We start from the raw sequence: 14,469 nt of genomic DNA, 5'->3' as shown, positions 1-14,469 counted from the left end.
CACCCGTCTCGTTGACAAGACTTGGGTCATGTGCTCGCTCTCAGCCTTTCCCTGGGCGTTAGTCCTTCTGGGTTCTTCAAGAAGCGGATGCCCTCTTGAAACCAATATTGCACTGGATGTTAAATAACTAAAATTTTTTAATTAAAAATTTATCTTAATATTTGTTTATTATTTTTTTATTAAAAAAAATTTTTTTTAACATTTATTTATTTTTGAGACAGAGACAGAGCATGAATGGGGGAGGATCAGAGAAGGAGACACAGAATCTGAAACAGGCTCCAGGCCCCGAGCTGTCAGCACAGAGCCTGATGCGGGGCTCGAACTCACGGACCGCGAGATCATGACCTGAGCCTAAGTCGGCCGCTTAACCGACTGAGCCACCCAGGCGCCCCAATGTCTATTTATTTTTGAGAGCGAGAGAGATTGAACAGGGGAGGAACAGAGAGAGAGAGGGAAACACAGAATCTGAAGCAGGCTCCAGGCTCCAAGCTGTCAGCCCAGCTCGAACAGGCTCCAGCTGTCAGCTGGGCTTGAACTCAGGAACCGTGAGGTCATGACCTGAGCCAAAGTCAGATACTTCACGGACTGAGCCACCCAAGTGCCCCACTAACTAAAATTTAAATTAAAAAAAGAAAAGAAATGGCTTCAAAACAAATAAGTAAAAAAATAAAAATTTTAAAAAAATGTACCAATATTGATTCATCAATAGTAACAAATGGACCGCACCAATGCAAGCTGTTAATAATAAGGAAACCGGTGTGTGTTGGGTTTATTAGAAGTGCTGTACTTTCTGGTAAGTTTTTCAGTAAATCTAAAATTGCTCGAAGAAGAAGGAGAAGGAGGAGGAGCAGGAGGAGGAGGAGGAGGAGGAGAAGGAGAAGGAGGAGGAGAAGGAGAAGGAGAAGAAGAAGCTGCCATGAAGACAGGACTAGATGTGCAAGACGTTTATGAGCGGGATACCCATGAGGAAGAGGCAAGATGGCACCAGGAGAGGCCAAGAGAGCTGTCCGGCGGTAGTGAAGATCTGACTTCAGAAGCAGAGGAGAGAGGGAAGGAGAGAAAGTCGGGGGGGAGCATCTTAAACTGAAGGGTGGTCCTGGGGGATTCAGCAAGGCTGCAGGGGAGGCCCTGAGCCAGAGTCCTCTATCACATGGTGTCCCAGGAAATGGCCTGCTTCGGACCCTGGGGCGGGAGCAGCCCACGGGGACCTTGACCTGCCACAGACGCTGCCGAGCCGTTACAGTCTGCAGTTGTGCGAGTGAGAGGCGCATTCTCATGGGTCCCACACCTGCTAAGGCAGCTGTGACCGCCATGGTCACATGGGACAGTCAGGCGCTAAGACACATGGGGGAGGAATGAACACCGGAACAGGCGTGAGCCTTTGGCGGATGGGAAGGGGAAGTGGACATTGGTCAGCAATTAAATGCATCTGCTCCAGTAAGGGCGTCATCTCTTTATGGAGAACATCTGGGTTTAATGCCTTTTCTGTCTTTTTCTTCCTCTTTTTTTTCTTTTTCTTTTGGTGATAATGGTTGGGACTCAGAAAACTATTTTAGTCCCTCTTAGGCATATTGATTTATTTAGGGTTCTGTTTTTGAGCCAAGTTTGAAATTTATATTTTGCTAGAGAAATATCCAGTTCGTCTAAGTCTTCCAACTCTTCAAAGGTAAATGGTGCGTTCCCTTATCATTAAAAAACATCTCCGTTGTACCTGTAACCATGTCTCTTTCATTCCTAAACTTGTTCACTGGTTCCTTGTCTAATTTTCATTTCATTCAAATCATCCAAAGGTTTGTCTCTGAGACAGCCAAGAACCAGATTTTAGTCTTCCTGATTAACTCAGAGTGTTAAAAATATTCAATTTATGTAAATTTTTATTTTTCTTTCTTTTATCTTTACATTAATTTATTTTGGTATTGTATTTTTAGCTTCTGGAGCTCAATTCTTAATTCATTTTATTTTCAAACTTCTTTTTTCTCTATTACATGTATTTAGGGCATTCAGTTTTCCCGTTCAGAAGCTCTTAATTTTGTTGTAGTGCAAGCTATAGATTTTTAACTTCATGATTGGACCATTTGTATTTTGGTTAGGAAATCTTTGCCTCGTTCAGGATCAAGGGTTATGCAACTATTCTTCTGTGTTTTTCTCTGGAAGCCTTATTGTTTTACTTGTCATATTAAGAGCTGTAATCCACCTAAAATTGATTTTTGCACATGTTGTGAACTATAGTCATTATCTTTTACCACATCTATCCACTGACCCAGAACCATTAGGTGAAAAGATGGTCCTTTCTCCATTTGTCTTACATTCAAAACTATATGTGTGTGGGGGTCTGTTTCTGGAGTCTGTTGTGTTTCATTGATGTGTCTGTGAGTACCATTGTGACTTAATTACTGTAGCTTTGAAACAAGTCTTGATATTTGCTAGTGTGTGTTCTCCCACTTTGTTCTTTTAATTTTTTTTTTTAATGTTCATTCACTTTTTTGAGAGAGAGAGACAGAGCGTGAGCAGGGGAGAGGAAGAGAGAGAGGGAGACAGAGAAACCAAAGCAGGCTCCAGGCTCTGAGCTGTTAGCACAGAGCCTGACGTGGGGCTCGAGCTCACGAGCTGTGAGATCATGACCTGAGCTGAAGTCGGACACTTAACCGACTGAGTCACCCAGGTGCCCCTCCCACTTTGTTCTTAAAGATGATCTTTGATCTTCTTGACTCCTTGCACTTCCATAACAATTTTTAAGTACGCCTGTCAAATTTTATAAGATTCTTTTGGATTTCAATTAGAATTGCATTGAATCTATGTGTCAATTTGGAGAAAACAGAAAACTTTCCCATCCCAATTTTTCCAATCCATAAATATGGTATCCCCATCCATTTATTTAATTTAAAAATTTTTCTCTCAATAACATTCATAATTTTCAGTGTGTAAGTCATATATTCTAAGTTATCCCCAGTTGTTTGCTATTTTGGTGTTATTATAAATGAATTTTTAAAATTTTCTATTTATTTGTACTAAAGTTATGGAAATCTAACTGATTTTTGTATATTGGCACTGTATTCTTGCTATATTAACACTTATTAATTCTAATAGTTTATAGATTCTTTTGGATTAGGTATACGCAATTCTGATACCTGTAATGATGATAATTTTGTTTCTTCTTTTCCAACCCGTGTATATTTTATTTATTTTTCTTGCTATATTGTACCACTTAGGACATTTGGTATGATATTGAGTAGATTTAGCGACAGCAACTATTTTGTCGTGCTTCTCATTCAGAGGCAAAGGGCTCTGTAATTCTTCATCATGTTTGATGTTTGCCATGAGGTTTTGATAGTTTATCTGATGAAAGAAATCTTTTTCTAATTTGCTTCCATTGTCGCATACAAGTGTGGAATTTTTTCAAACGCATTTTCTACATCTTTTGAAGTGATCGTATATTTTTTCCTTTAAGATCGTGAACTGTTGATGTTTAAATGTTAAACCCATCTTACCTTCCTGTAATAAACTTCACTTGATTATTATCATTAGTATAATTTATTAGTAGCATTTACTTATATTTATTGTTTTATTATTAATAAAAAGGATTAGCCTTTTATGTATCACTGGGTATAATTTTAAATTATTGTATTTATGATTTTTTTGGTGGCTTTGTTCTGGAAGAGGTTTTCTTTCTAATACTGTATTCGTGTCAGGTCTTGGGTATTGATTTATACTGGCTTTACAAAACAAGTTTAGAAATATTTCCTCAGTTTTCATTCTTTGCAACGGTTTGTTTAAAATTGGTGTCATTTCTTCTTTAAATATTTGGAGATATTAAGCAGTACATTTTTAGAAGTAAGCATTCAGTGTCTTTAAAATATACACAACTATTCATACTTTTAGTTTCCTTTTGTGTCAGTTTTATTTCAAGGACTTTGTCTACGGGTGCACCGTATTTTATTGCATTTTGTAGATTTTCTTTTTTCTTTCTTTTCTTTTCTTTTCTTTTCTTCTTCTTCTTCTTCTTCTTCTTCTTCTTCTTCTTCTTCTTCTTTTTTTTTTTTTTTTTTACAAATTGCCACAAAGGTTTATGACATTCCTAAGTTGAACAAGTGTAGAGGTGCAATTTTCCCAACATTTGCTCATTTTGTGTTTCTGTGTCACATTTTGGTACTTCTCACAGTATTTCAAACTTTTGTATTATTACTATATTTGGGATGGTGATTTATGATCAGCGATTACAAGCCGCTGAAAGCTCAGATGGTTGTTAGCATTTTTTAGCAAAAAAGTATTTTTAAACTAAGGTACACACATTGTTTTCTTAGATCTAATGCTACAGCACACTTAATAGACTACAGTGTAGTGTAAACATAACTGGGAAACCAAAAACTTCATTTGACTCGCTTTGCTGTGATATTTGCTCTGCTGGTCTGGAAGAGAACCCACAATATCTCCAAAGTTCAACTAACTTTTTAAAGGTTATTGGCAGAGATCTTTTCATATTATCTTCTTACTGTTTCTTCATTGTCTCCTGGATCTGTAGTGAGTCATTTTTCTCATTCCTGAGACCGATTATTTGTCCCTACTTTCTTTTTAACTTGATCGGTCACTTTGGAGGGCTATCACTTTAATTAGACTTTTCACAGAAACACCTTTTCGTTTACGTTATTTACATTTTAGTGCAGTTTCCTTTCCGTATCGTTAATATCCAGTCTCATCTTTGTTATCTCCGTCCTTCTTCTGTCTCTGGATTTAATAAGCTGTTACCTTTTTATCTTCTCTAGTTGGAGGTCAGGTCATTGATTTTCATCCTTTTTCCCCCCATAACACATGTATTTAAGGCTATGAATTTCACTCCAATCATTCCTTATATTTTATTATGCAAATGTTGATGTGAAATCTTTTCCATCATCATTCAAATCGTATTGTAGTTTTCACAGTGATATATTCCTTGACTTAAAGAATATTTAGAAGTATACTCTCCAAGTATGTAGGAATTTTGCAGTAATCTCATTCTTATTTTATTTTAGAGAGTATGAGCATGGACAAGGGAGAGGGCAAAGGGAGAGAGAGAAAGACAGAGAGAGAATCTTAAGAAGGCTCCATGCTCAGTGAAAAGCCTGACGTCGGGCTCCATCTCATGACCCTGAGATTATGACCCGAGCCGAAATCAAGAGTTGGACTGAGCCACCGAGGCACCCCACTCATTATTACTTTATCGCTTCATTCTACTATAGTCAAAGAACATATTCTATATTATGTCAACTTTTTTGAAATCTGTTAAAACTTAATTTGTGGCTCAGAACATAGCAAATATTAGAAGATATGATGTGTGGTCTCCTGTTGTTGGGCACAGTGTCCATACGTCAATGTGGTCATGTTTATTAATGGTTTTATTAAAAATTGTAACCTTACTGGTTTTTGTCTGCTCATTCTGTTAGTTACCACAAGAGATATGGTAAAACTACCACTGTGACTGTTACCTTTATCTGATTTTTTTTCTATTCTTGTTAATTTCAAATTATTTATCTTTGAGGCTAGGTTGTTAGGTACGTTCACATTTAGAGTCGTTACCTCTTCTAGGGACTTGACCACCTTACCATCATGAAACTATTTTCTATTAGTGCATTGTCTTCTGGCTTCCACTTACTCTTAAGAAGCCAGCTGTCAGTCTTATTTTTGTGCCTTAGAAGGTAATGTGTCTTTCTCCCTGTCTGCTTTTCAGTGTTTGCTCTTTGGTTTTCATCAATTTTTTAAGATTGTTTACGTATTTATGTATGTATTTATTTATTTAGCAAGCACACACACAAGCTGGGGAGGGGCAGAGAGAAAGGGAGAGAGAGAGAGTCCTAAGCATATTCCATGCTGTCAGCACAGAGCCTAATGTGGGGCTCGATCCTGTGAACCATGAGATCATGACATGGGCTGAAATCAAGAGTCGGACGCTCAACTGACTGAGCCTCCCAGGTGCCCCTGGTTTCCATCAGTCTGACTGTGATGTAATTAGTGACTTTCTTCTGCTTGAGGTTTGTAGAGCTTCACAGCCATGGCTTGATATCTACCATCACTTTTGGAAGATTCTCATTGATTACCTCTGCAGATATAGTTTCTATGCCATTCTCTGTGTTCACTTTCTCTGGGACTATACTTACACCTGTCATGCCTACTTTCCGCTTCCTTCTTACGTGTCTGTTTACTGATTCTCTCTTTAATTGTATGCAATCCAGGGGTCAGCAGATCCTGGCCAGCAAGCAGAGTGGAGTTTTACTGGAACACAGCCACAGCCATTTGTTTACAGGTTGTCTGTGGCTGCCTTTTCCCTGTGCCAGCCAAGTCAAATCACTGTAATGGGGACTACAAATCACTGTAATGGGGACTATGTCTGCCTTCCGATTCTTTACAAAAATATTTGCCGAGCCCCAGTCTAATCCATTCTCAAGGCTGTCCATTGCGATACTGATTTAAGTTACTGTGCCTCGTTCTCCTAGAATTGCCACTTTATTTTTGTGGCTTCTCTGTTTCTAGTGAAATTCTCTGTCTTGTCACTTAACTTCTTAAGCATTTTCACCATCCTATCTTAGTCCAGGCTTTCTAAAAAACAAGAGCCCAAGGAGGGAGCCGTGTGCTAACGCTGAGGTTTTAAGACCCTGGCACCGTATGGGGTATTGTGAAACACGACCTGAAGCCAAAGCTAGAATTTCAGGGGTTGGTAGCCGTATAAGTAGGTGTTTAAGTTTCTATCTGGTGATGCCACTATTTGGATATTCTGTAATTCCATTTATAGCGTATTCCACCTTTTCTGTTGGTTGTTAAATCTTATTTTTTGTGTGTGCCTGGTTATTTTTAAGTTTTTCTGTATATAGGGGGTGAAAGATTATAGATACGATCTGAGACTGGATTAATTTCTGCTTCTGGAAGACAGGTTAGCAGCCAGTTACCTTCAGCCAACAAGCGATTGAAATAATTGGAACCTGGCGTTCATTCCCTTTGAAAAGTGGCCTCCTTCCAGTTCCTACTTCTTGCTAGGATAGAGCTTTCTGGGGCTCCCAGTTGGGCACGTGGGGCATTTACTGGTACCCCCCTCGGCTTGGTGGGCCTCGAGCTCCAGTGTTTGTTCTCAGACTCATGAGTCCGATGACAGCTCTGCTCAGCTTCTCAGCCACTCAGTCACCACTTGCACGATGGAAAATGCCGGGAGCAGAAATGTGGTGCCAGAGGTGTTGCCAATGTCACGCTCGCCTCTCTGGGCTTCCTTTGTGTCTGGGGTCTTGTCCCTGCAAACGCTCACTGGCGTGGTCGCTCTCTGATGCCTTCAGATACATCAGAAATACATTTTAGGTGGAGCTCTCACTCTCTCTGGCAGGATGCATCAGAGACCAGCCATTCTTCCACAGCCAGAGCACAACCCTCTCGAAGTGTTTCGTGCCTCTGTGACGCTGTGCATCCCGCCCTCCTTCCCCCCACCTCTCCTCCCCCCACCTCTCCTCCCCCCACCTCTCCTCCCCCCACCTCTCCTCCCCCCACCTCTCCTCCCCCCACCTCTCCTCCCCCCACCTCTCCTCCCCCCACCTCTCCTCCCCCCACCTCTCCTCCCCCCACCTCTCCTCCCCCCACCTCTCCTCCCCCCACCTCTCCTCCCCCCACCTCTCCTCCCCCCACCTCTCCTCCCCCCACCTCTCCTCCCCCCACCTCTCCTCCCCCCACCTCTCCTCCCCCCACCTCTCCTCCCCCCACCTCTCCTCCCCCCACCTCTCCTCCCCCCACCTCTCCTCCCCCCACCTCTCCTCCCCCCACCTCTCCTCCCCCCACCTCTCCCCCCACCTCTCCTCCCCCCACCTCTCCCCCCACCTCTCCTCCCCCCCACCTCTCCTCCCCCCACCTCTCCCCCCACCTCTCCTCCCCCCCACGTCTCCTCCCCCCACCTCTCCCCCCCATCTCTCCTCCCCCCCACCTCTCCTCCCCCCATCTCTCCTCCCCCCACCTCTCCCCCCCACCTCTCCTCCCCCCACCTCTCCTCCCCCCACCTCTCCTCCCCCCACCTCTCCTCCCCCCCACCTCTCCTCCCCCCACCTCTCCTCCCTCCACCTCTCCTCCCCCCACCTCTCCTCCCCCCACCTCTCCTCCCTGACAGCGTCTCATGCTAGAGTGTTTTACCGTTTTGTGATCAAGTACATCCACATATTATCTTTTAGTCAACTCTTACTTATGTTTATGAATCAGCTTTACTGACTGATTTCATCATTACTGCTTCTTGCATCTACTCCCTCCTGCTTTTATATTTGCTCGTGTTCAATACCTTTTAATAGTTTTTTCCCTTTTTTTTCCAGTGAGGGTCTCAAGGGGTACCGTTTCAGTCATTCTGTGTCTGAAGATATCTCTGTTTCACTTGTTCTGATAGATAATTTGATCATCGATTGCTCATAGATTGACCATTGGTCTTTGATTGTTGATTGATAGTTTAGTTACAAAATTCTAGACAAAAAGTTATCGTTGCTCGGCACTTTGAAGGTGTGATTTTGCTTTCTTGCATCCGGTATTGCCTATGAGAAATCGGATGCCAGTCTGATTCTCACTGTTTCATAGGTAATCATTTTTTTTTTTTCCTTTCTGACAACTTTTAAGATTTTTCTTTATCCCGGTTGTTGTACTTTTTAAAAATGCCTGCCCAGAACATTTTTAAACTGAGTACACCTGTCTTTCTCAAGGTCTAGGAAATTCTCAGCAATTATATCATCCAATATTGGCTTTTCATTATGTCCTCTGTTGGGTCCCCTGCTTGAAGTCCCTATGAGCGTTGGCATTTCTGGACGGATCCTGCATGAACTCTATTTCTTTTTCTCCTCTCCTTGCATTCTGAGGGTTTCCCTTGGTTCACTCATTTGTTCAGTCAGGAGGGCAGAAAAGAAAAAAGTAGGAGGAGAACGTGCTCATTGAGTGTAATCCCTCAACAGTATCTTCCCTCTTCCGTCCGCTGGCTCACGCACGGTGGCACCCCTTCTCTTTAGTTAGATGCTGGAACGCTCGAGTATGAACACCACATATTTGTGTACATTTGCGTTTCTCCAGTTGTGCTTTCCAGAAGACCTTTTTGGAGGGATTTGCGTAAAGATGAAAGTGTAAGAATTATTGCACGTGTTAAGAACTCCAGGCATGTGGCATGGTGCAAACAAACCCAGACTGTCTCAGCCCCTGCTCTCATGGAAATTAAACTCAGATGTATCAGGTAGAAAAAAAAAAACAGAAGTTACGCGAACAAACAAAAAAAGGCCACCTACACGTTTGAGAACTCCCTTCCAGGCATGGAGTTGTCTGGAAAAATGACTCTGGGGAGCCTGGTTGAAGGTCTTCTGAGCCCCCCTCTGTGGCAACCCCGAATGAAGTGTTATCACATGTTAGAATTTTTGGAAACTTCATGTGCCGGAGTTGGTCGTGAAAGATCTGAAGATCCGAGATTGCATACCTCAGTGAAGTACATTGATCTCCTTCGGAAAGCCGTGGGAAGTGTTAGACCGTTGCATGTAGATGTGTCACCATGGTTCTCTGTGTCCAGACCAGGTACACGGTGGCCAAGGACAGTGTGGCCCAATTCTTCTTCTATCAGCCGATCAGTCATCAGTGGAGACAAACCGACTTCTTCCCCTGCACTGTGACATGTGGAGGAGGTGAGGCACAGACTTCGTTCCTGAATGTTCCGAGCTCAGAGTTAGAAATGACGTACCTGTGCGTTTTTTTGAAGCTGACTGTAACATTGGTGTGGTGACGGGTGATGAGTGATCACGCGGCATCCTGCCCAGCAGCCTGGACCGCAGTGGTGTGAACGGATGTGTGTTTGCCTTTATTCTTGGAGACAGGTGCAACAGTCTAGACAGACTTCTAGCAAAAAGCTGGAGACCTGTTTATGTGTGTCCTTGCGTTTTTTGTCTTAAGTGTCTGTAAAGCATGCATTATTTTTAATTTTCCACGGAAAACCTGAAAAACAGACCAAGCAGCTTGGTGAATGGGTCGCGTTGGTTCTAACATTTAGATTTCCACCCCGTCCTCCCTCAAGGTAGGTGCCTTAGCGTAAATTACCAAAAGGAGAAAGGGTAGCCGCTGAGTGGTAAGGGGAAACTCCTGCCCGCTGCTTGCTTAGTTCAAGGATTTCACAGACAGTGAAGGAAGGTTCTGGGCTCCACACATGTGCTACACGTATTTACAGGCTCAGGTGGCGGGAAATCGGCTGTTTAACATGGAGAAAGCGTCTGCCTGGAGGAAAGGAGGCCTCCAGAGCCTCCGTTATAAGTCTCTTTTAATAAACTGAACTTTAAAATTGAAGAATAAATGGTTCTGAGCTCGTGCCAACACATGAACCGTGGTTCCTTGAATTGCTAGAGGGCCTTATGTGGATAACTTCCCCTAAAAGCACCAGGCAGCAGTGTTGGGCATTTCCATGTATCCAGCCACGTGCTGGGGTGTTCATCTTCACATTTATTCTTGCAAACAACCTTAAGAAAGGTCTCTTTGCGTGGCTGTATTATGTGTGAGCAAACCGAAACGTATTAGAGGTAAAGGACATACCCCCCGTTTGCTCAGCTGGTGACCAGCTCCCTCTGAGCCCCCAGCTGAGTGTCCCCAGTCACTTCTGCCTTTCCTCCTTTAAACTCCAGGCTTCAGGTATCAGGGACGCCTTCGGGTTCCCGGGAATCTGTATCTCAGGACTCTCTCCTCTGGGATTTAGGCTCCCTGTGAAAGCAGCAGGCAGGTGCTTTTGTGGGGAGCACTTAGCCCAGACCCCAGAAGGAGCTTGTGTTGCCGAGAAGGAAAGAGAAACAGTCTAGGGGGTGAATGGGGCTCTGGAAACCAGCTAGAAAGTTAGTCTTCCCAGCTATTTCTTCCTAGACTTGGCTTGGGCAATAGACCACTAGATTATGATTCTACAGCAGTGGTTCTCAAAGTGGGGTCCCCGGGCCAACAGCATCAGCATCACGTGGGAACTTGGTGGAAATACAGATTCTTGGGCCCCACCCTGGACCTACTGAATGAGAAACTCTGGGAATGGGGCCCATTAATCCTTTTCAACAGTCCCTCCCCAGGAAATTAGGGTACACATTCAAGTTTAAGAATCTTTGGATATCAGCTGTAGCCATATTAATCACTGCTTTTGCCATATCTGTGTCACCCCTGCACTATTATTTACTTGAGGTTTTTTCTTTAAATGGATGTTTTAAGAAATTTAAATAGAGGCATCTGGGTGGCTCAGCTGGTTAAGTGCCCAACTTCAGCTCACGTCGTGTTCTAATGGTTTGTGGGTTCGAGCCCTGCGTTGGGCTTTGCACCGACAGTGTGGAGCCTGCTTGGGCTCTCTTTCCTCTCTCTCTGCCCCTCCCCCTCTTGCTCCTTCCCAAAATAAATACAAAATAAATAAAGTTAAAAAATGTTTAAATAAACATATTCACAAAAACAAGTTAATTTTACCTTGAGGAGGCAAACTGATCTCCTGCCATAAATAGAACACGATCACAAAAATAAATATGACTTAAACACAATGCTGGAGATCATCTTTAAGTCCCTACCAGCGCTAACATTCTCTCGGTGTTTCTCGATTCCACCGAAAGTGAAAATGTATTTTGCTGAACATTACAAGCATTGTTCCGAGGCAGAGACTCCTTCAGAGCTTTGAGTCACCGACCTTGCGTCGGTGACCGCCAAGGAAACTCTTGAAACACATTTGATCTCGTTGAAAGCTGATTGAGGGAAAACAGTGTTGGGAGTTGAGACCGTGATCTGCGTAAATTCAGTGAGTCTCTCCAAACCCGGGCCTCAGACTCATTTTGTCCAAACTTGTTCTCCGAAAATGGCATGACGACATTTCCATCAAGAGGCAGGGTGGCCACAGAGCTGAAGTTCAGGGACTTGGACTCACTTCTTGGCTTTGCCACCGCTTAGCTCTGTGCCATCTCTGAACCTCAGTCTGCTCATCCATAAAACAGGATGATGCCCCTTGCAGCACTGTCGGGGAACAAAATGAGAGGACACGGGTCAAGGAGCCTAATATAGTGTGTGGCAGTTAATGGGTACTCAAGAAATACCTGTTATGTCCGATTCTAAAGAAACCTGAATTTTGTTAAAAATTCAGCATAATCGACAGGGTTGTGGCCGCTCCCCCTCCTGGCATTCTCCGGTGGTGGGTTATGAGATACATACATGACTCAATGCTCTCAGGGTGAGTGGGACATACCCACAGATTCCCTACCTGCATGTGTTATATCCAGAAGCAGAATCCCACCACCTTTGAGTCAAGTGGACCATGGTTCCAGAGATGACCGTCTCCCATGGACCCCCAAATAAAAGCAAAGAGCGGGCAGCGGTGGGGGGGGGTATTCTTACTCAGCAAGTAGACAAAGATCTCTTTCTTTTAATGTCTCACCTCTCCCACCTAATCACTCAGAGAGACATTCCCATTCAGGCACATAAGAAAAAAGAGGCACTTTTTCACTCTGGGAGGGACATTGGGAATGGGACTCGGCTTAGTCAGTTGGTTAAATTCTTGGGAGGGAAACAGATGTGCCTCATACTCAGGTGCGGAAGGAAAGACAGCCCTGCTGGAGCCATAAATGGGAGCACCTGGCAGGGAAACTGTCCGCCAGAGACAGCAGTGGCTGTAAGAACAGAAGGGAAACTTTAGGCTGCTCTTGGGGTTCCCTCTACGGCCTGCCATTTTCCGCACACAGGCAGAATTTCAATACATTGGTTCATAACATAGGAAGGCAACCTGCCTTATTTCCTTCGCTTTCAGTTATCTCTGTACCTCTATCAGATTAAAGAGGAAAATTAATCGTCTCTCCTTAAATTGTAAACACCTGTATGCTTTTTGTCTCCTAGAAGTATGTTTCCATTTAGAACAGAGGTGTTCCTTTGCTTCGAGGAGGTATAGTCTCGTTCTGTACTTGTTTTGGAGGAAGTCAACACACACACATAAAACCCACAAGGAAAGCATTACCAGAGTTTAATTGCATTACTAATCAAGTCGCCACGATTTGTGTAAATGCCATTTCTGAGTTGTTGGGTCATCAGGCAGCTTGGTTCTCTGCTCCCTAAGGTACTGGGATGCCGGGCTTTTCTGCCTTGCCTGTAGTCATCTACGCGGGACTCTGAAGCTCAGTCTGGAGACAGTACTGGATTGATTGCCCCTGCCATCTGATATTGTAGACTTTCTGGCAGATATTGGCACCCGAGTCGCATTTTATTGACTCCATTTGGATTTTCGTTCTTGCGGTTTCAACCTTGCTTTTCATAACGCATACCAGTCTGTCCTTCCCCACGCCGTGTACGTCCAAGCCATGGCTTGCAGAATGCTGTCTAGTGGTTTATAAAATCAGATTCCTCTTGGCAATCAGGCCCTTAAATGTATTTTTAGACCTTTAGACCAACTGGCTGAGGCTGAGAGCTTAGCTTCGAGCCTTTTTTTTTTTTTTTCCTGAAGAGCTCATTCTGCTTTTGAAAAATTGCCTTTTTTTTTTTTTTCCTTTTAAACTTAGCATGACACTTATGTAGTGACAGGAAGCCTGGGATCAGATCTTTCAGGAAGTAGAAGCATCATTTTGTGAGTTGTTTTTTAAATCTACGGCACTCATCCATTTGGAACGCTCACTTTCCTCAGAGACTGTGCAATTTGAAATTCACAGAATCGAGAGTGAGTTTTCATCCCTTCTGCTCTGAAGGATTTTGAGGCAGGGGGCGGTGTAGGGGATGGACTTTGTTCCTCCCAGTACGGACAGTGCTTACTTCCCCAGTTAGAGAAGTTCGTTGGCATCCGAGATGCCCCAGGTGCCCCCGGACAGCAAACAAGTAAAACGCAGTGTCCCCAAGCAACAGGATATTGTGCTGTGGAAGGAGGCACCGACCGGGGCACGTGGGTGGCTCTTAACAGTGTCGTGCCGAGTGAGAAAAGTAGACAATAGAACAAGATTTAAAGTACCCATCTAGTTACAACAGGCACACACAAGCAACATTGCATAAGGCACATGCGGATTTGAGAACATGTAAACAAGAAATAGGGGTCTCTGGGGGAGTCAGGATGGGAATAGTAAAACCAGAATATGGGGAAACAGGGGGCCCATGGCGCAGGGCTGTGGGGACATTCGGGAGACCGGCCAGCAAGTGACCTTCCGCCCCGAGGTCTGAGCATTCCGTAAAGGAGTCCCTTGCCACTTTCTCGTTAAAAGTGCTAAGACAGGGCGCCTGGGTGGTGCAGTTGGTTAAGCATCTGACTCTTGATCTCAGCTCAGGTCATGATCTCACAGTTTGTGAGTTCGAGTCCCACATTGGGCTCTGCACTGATGTTGCAGAGACTACTTGGGATTATGTCTCTTCTTCTCTCTGACCCTCCCCCTGCTTGTGCGTGCTCGCTGTCTCTCTCTCTCTCTCGGCCACACATCTTCATCATCTTAGAAGAACCTGAAGATCATTAGAGCCCACAAACCAACCCATTTCCCGGACTGAGCCACCCGATGT

At 43.9% G+C, this 14,469-nt stretch overlaps 1 protein-coding gene across 1 annotated transcript in view; it reads left to right on the top strand.

Annotated features, from left to right (window-relative positions):
- Positions 1–14,469, top strand: part of ADAMTSL3 (ADAMTS like 3) — a 347,575-nt gene that overhangs the window by 199,948 nt on the left and 133,158 nt on the right. The window contains exon 10 of the mRNA XM_042940846.1: positions 9,527–9,638. Within this exon, the coding sequence (XP_042796780.1) occupies positions 9,527–9,638 (112 nt within the window). The remainder of the gene's footprint in view (positions 1–9,526; positions 9,639–14,469) is intronic.

The sequence above is a fragment of the Panthera leo genome, chromosome B3 (assembly GCF_018350215.1).
Source record: "Panthera leo isolate Ple1 chromosome B3, P.leo_Ple1_pat1.1, whole genome shotgun sequence".
Classification (NCBI taxonomy): domain Eukaryota; kingdom Metazoa; phylum Chordata; class Mammalia; order Carnivora; family Felidae; genus Panthera; species Panthera leo.
The sequence above is the reverse complement of the archived record's forward strand: the minus strand, read 5'-3'. Positions and strand labels throughout refer to the sequence as shown.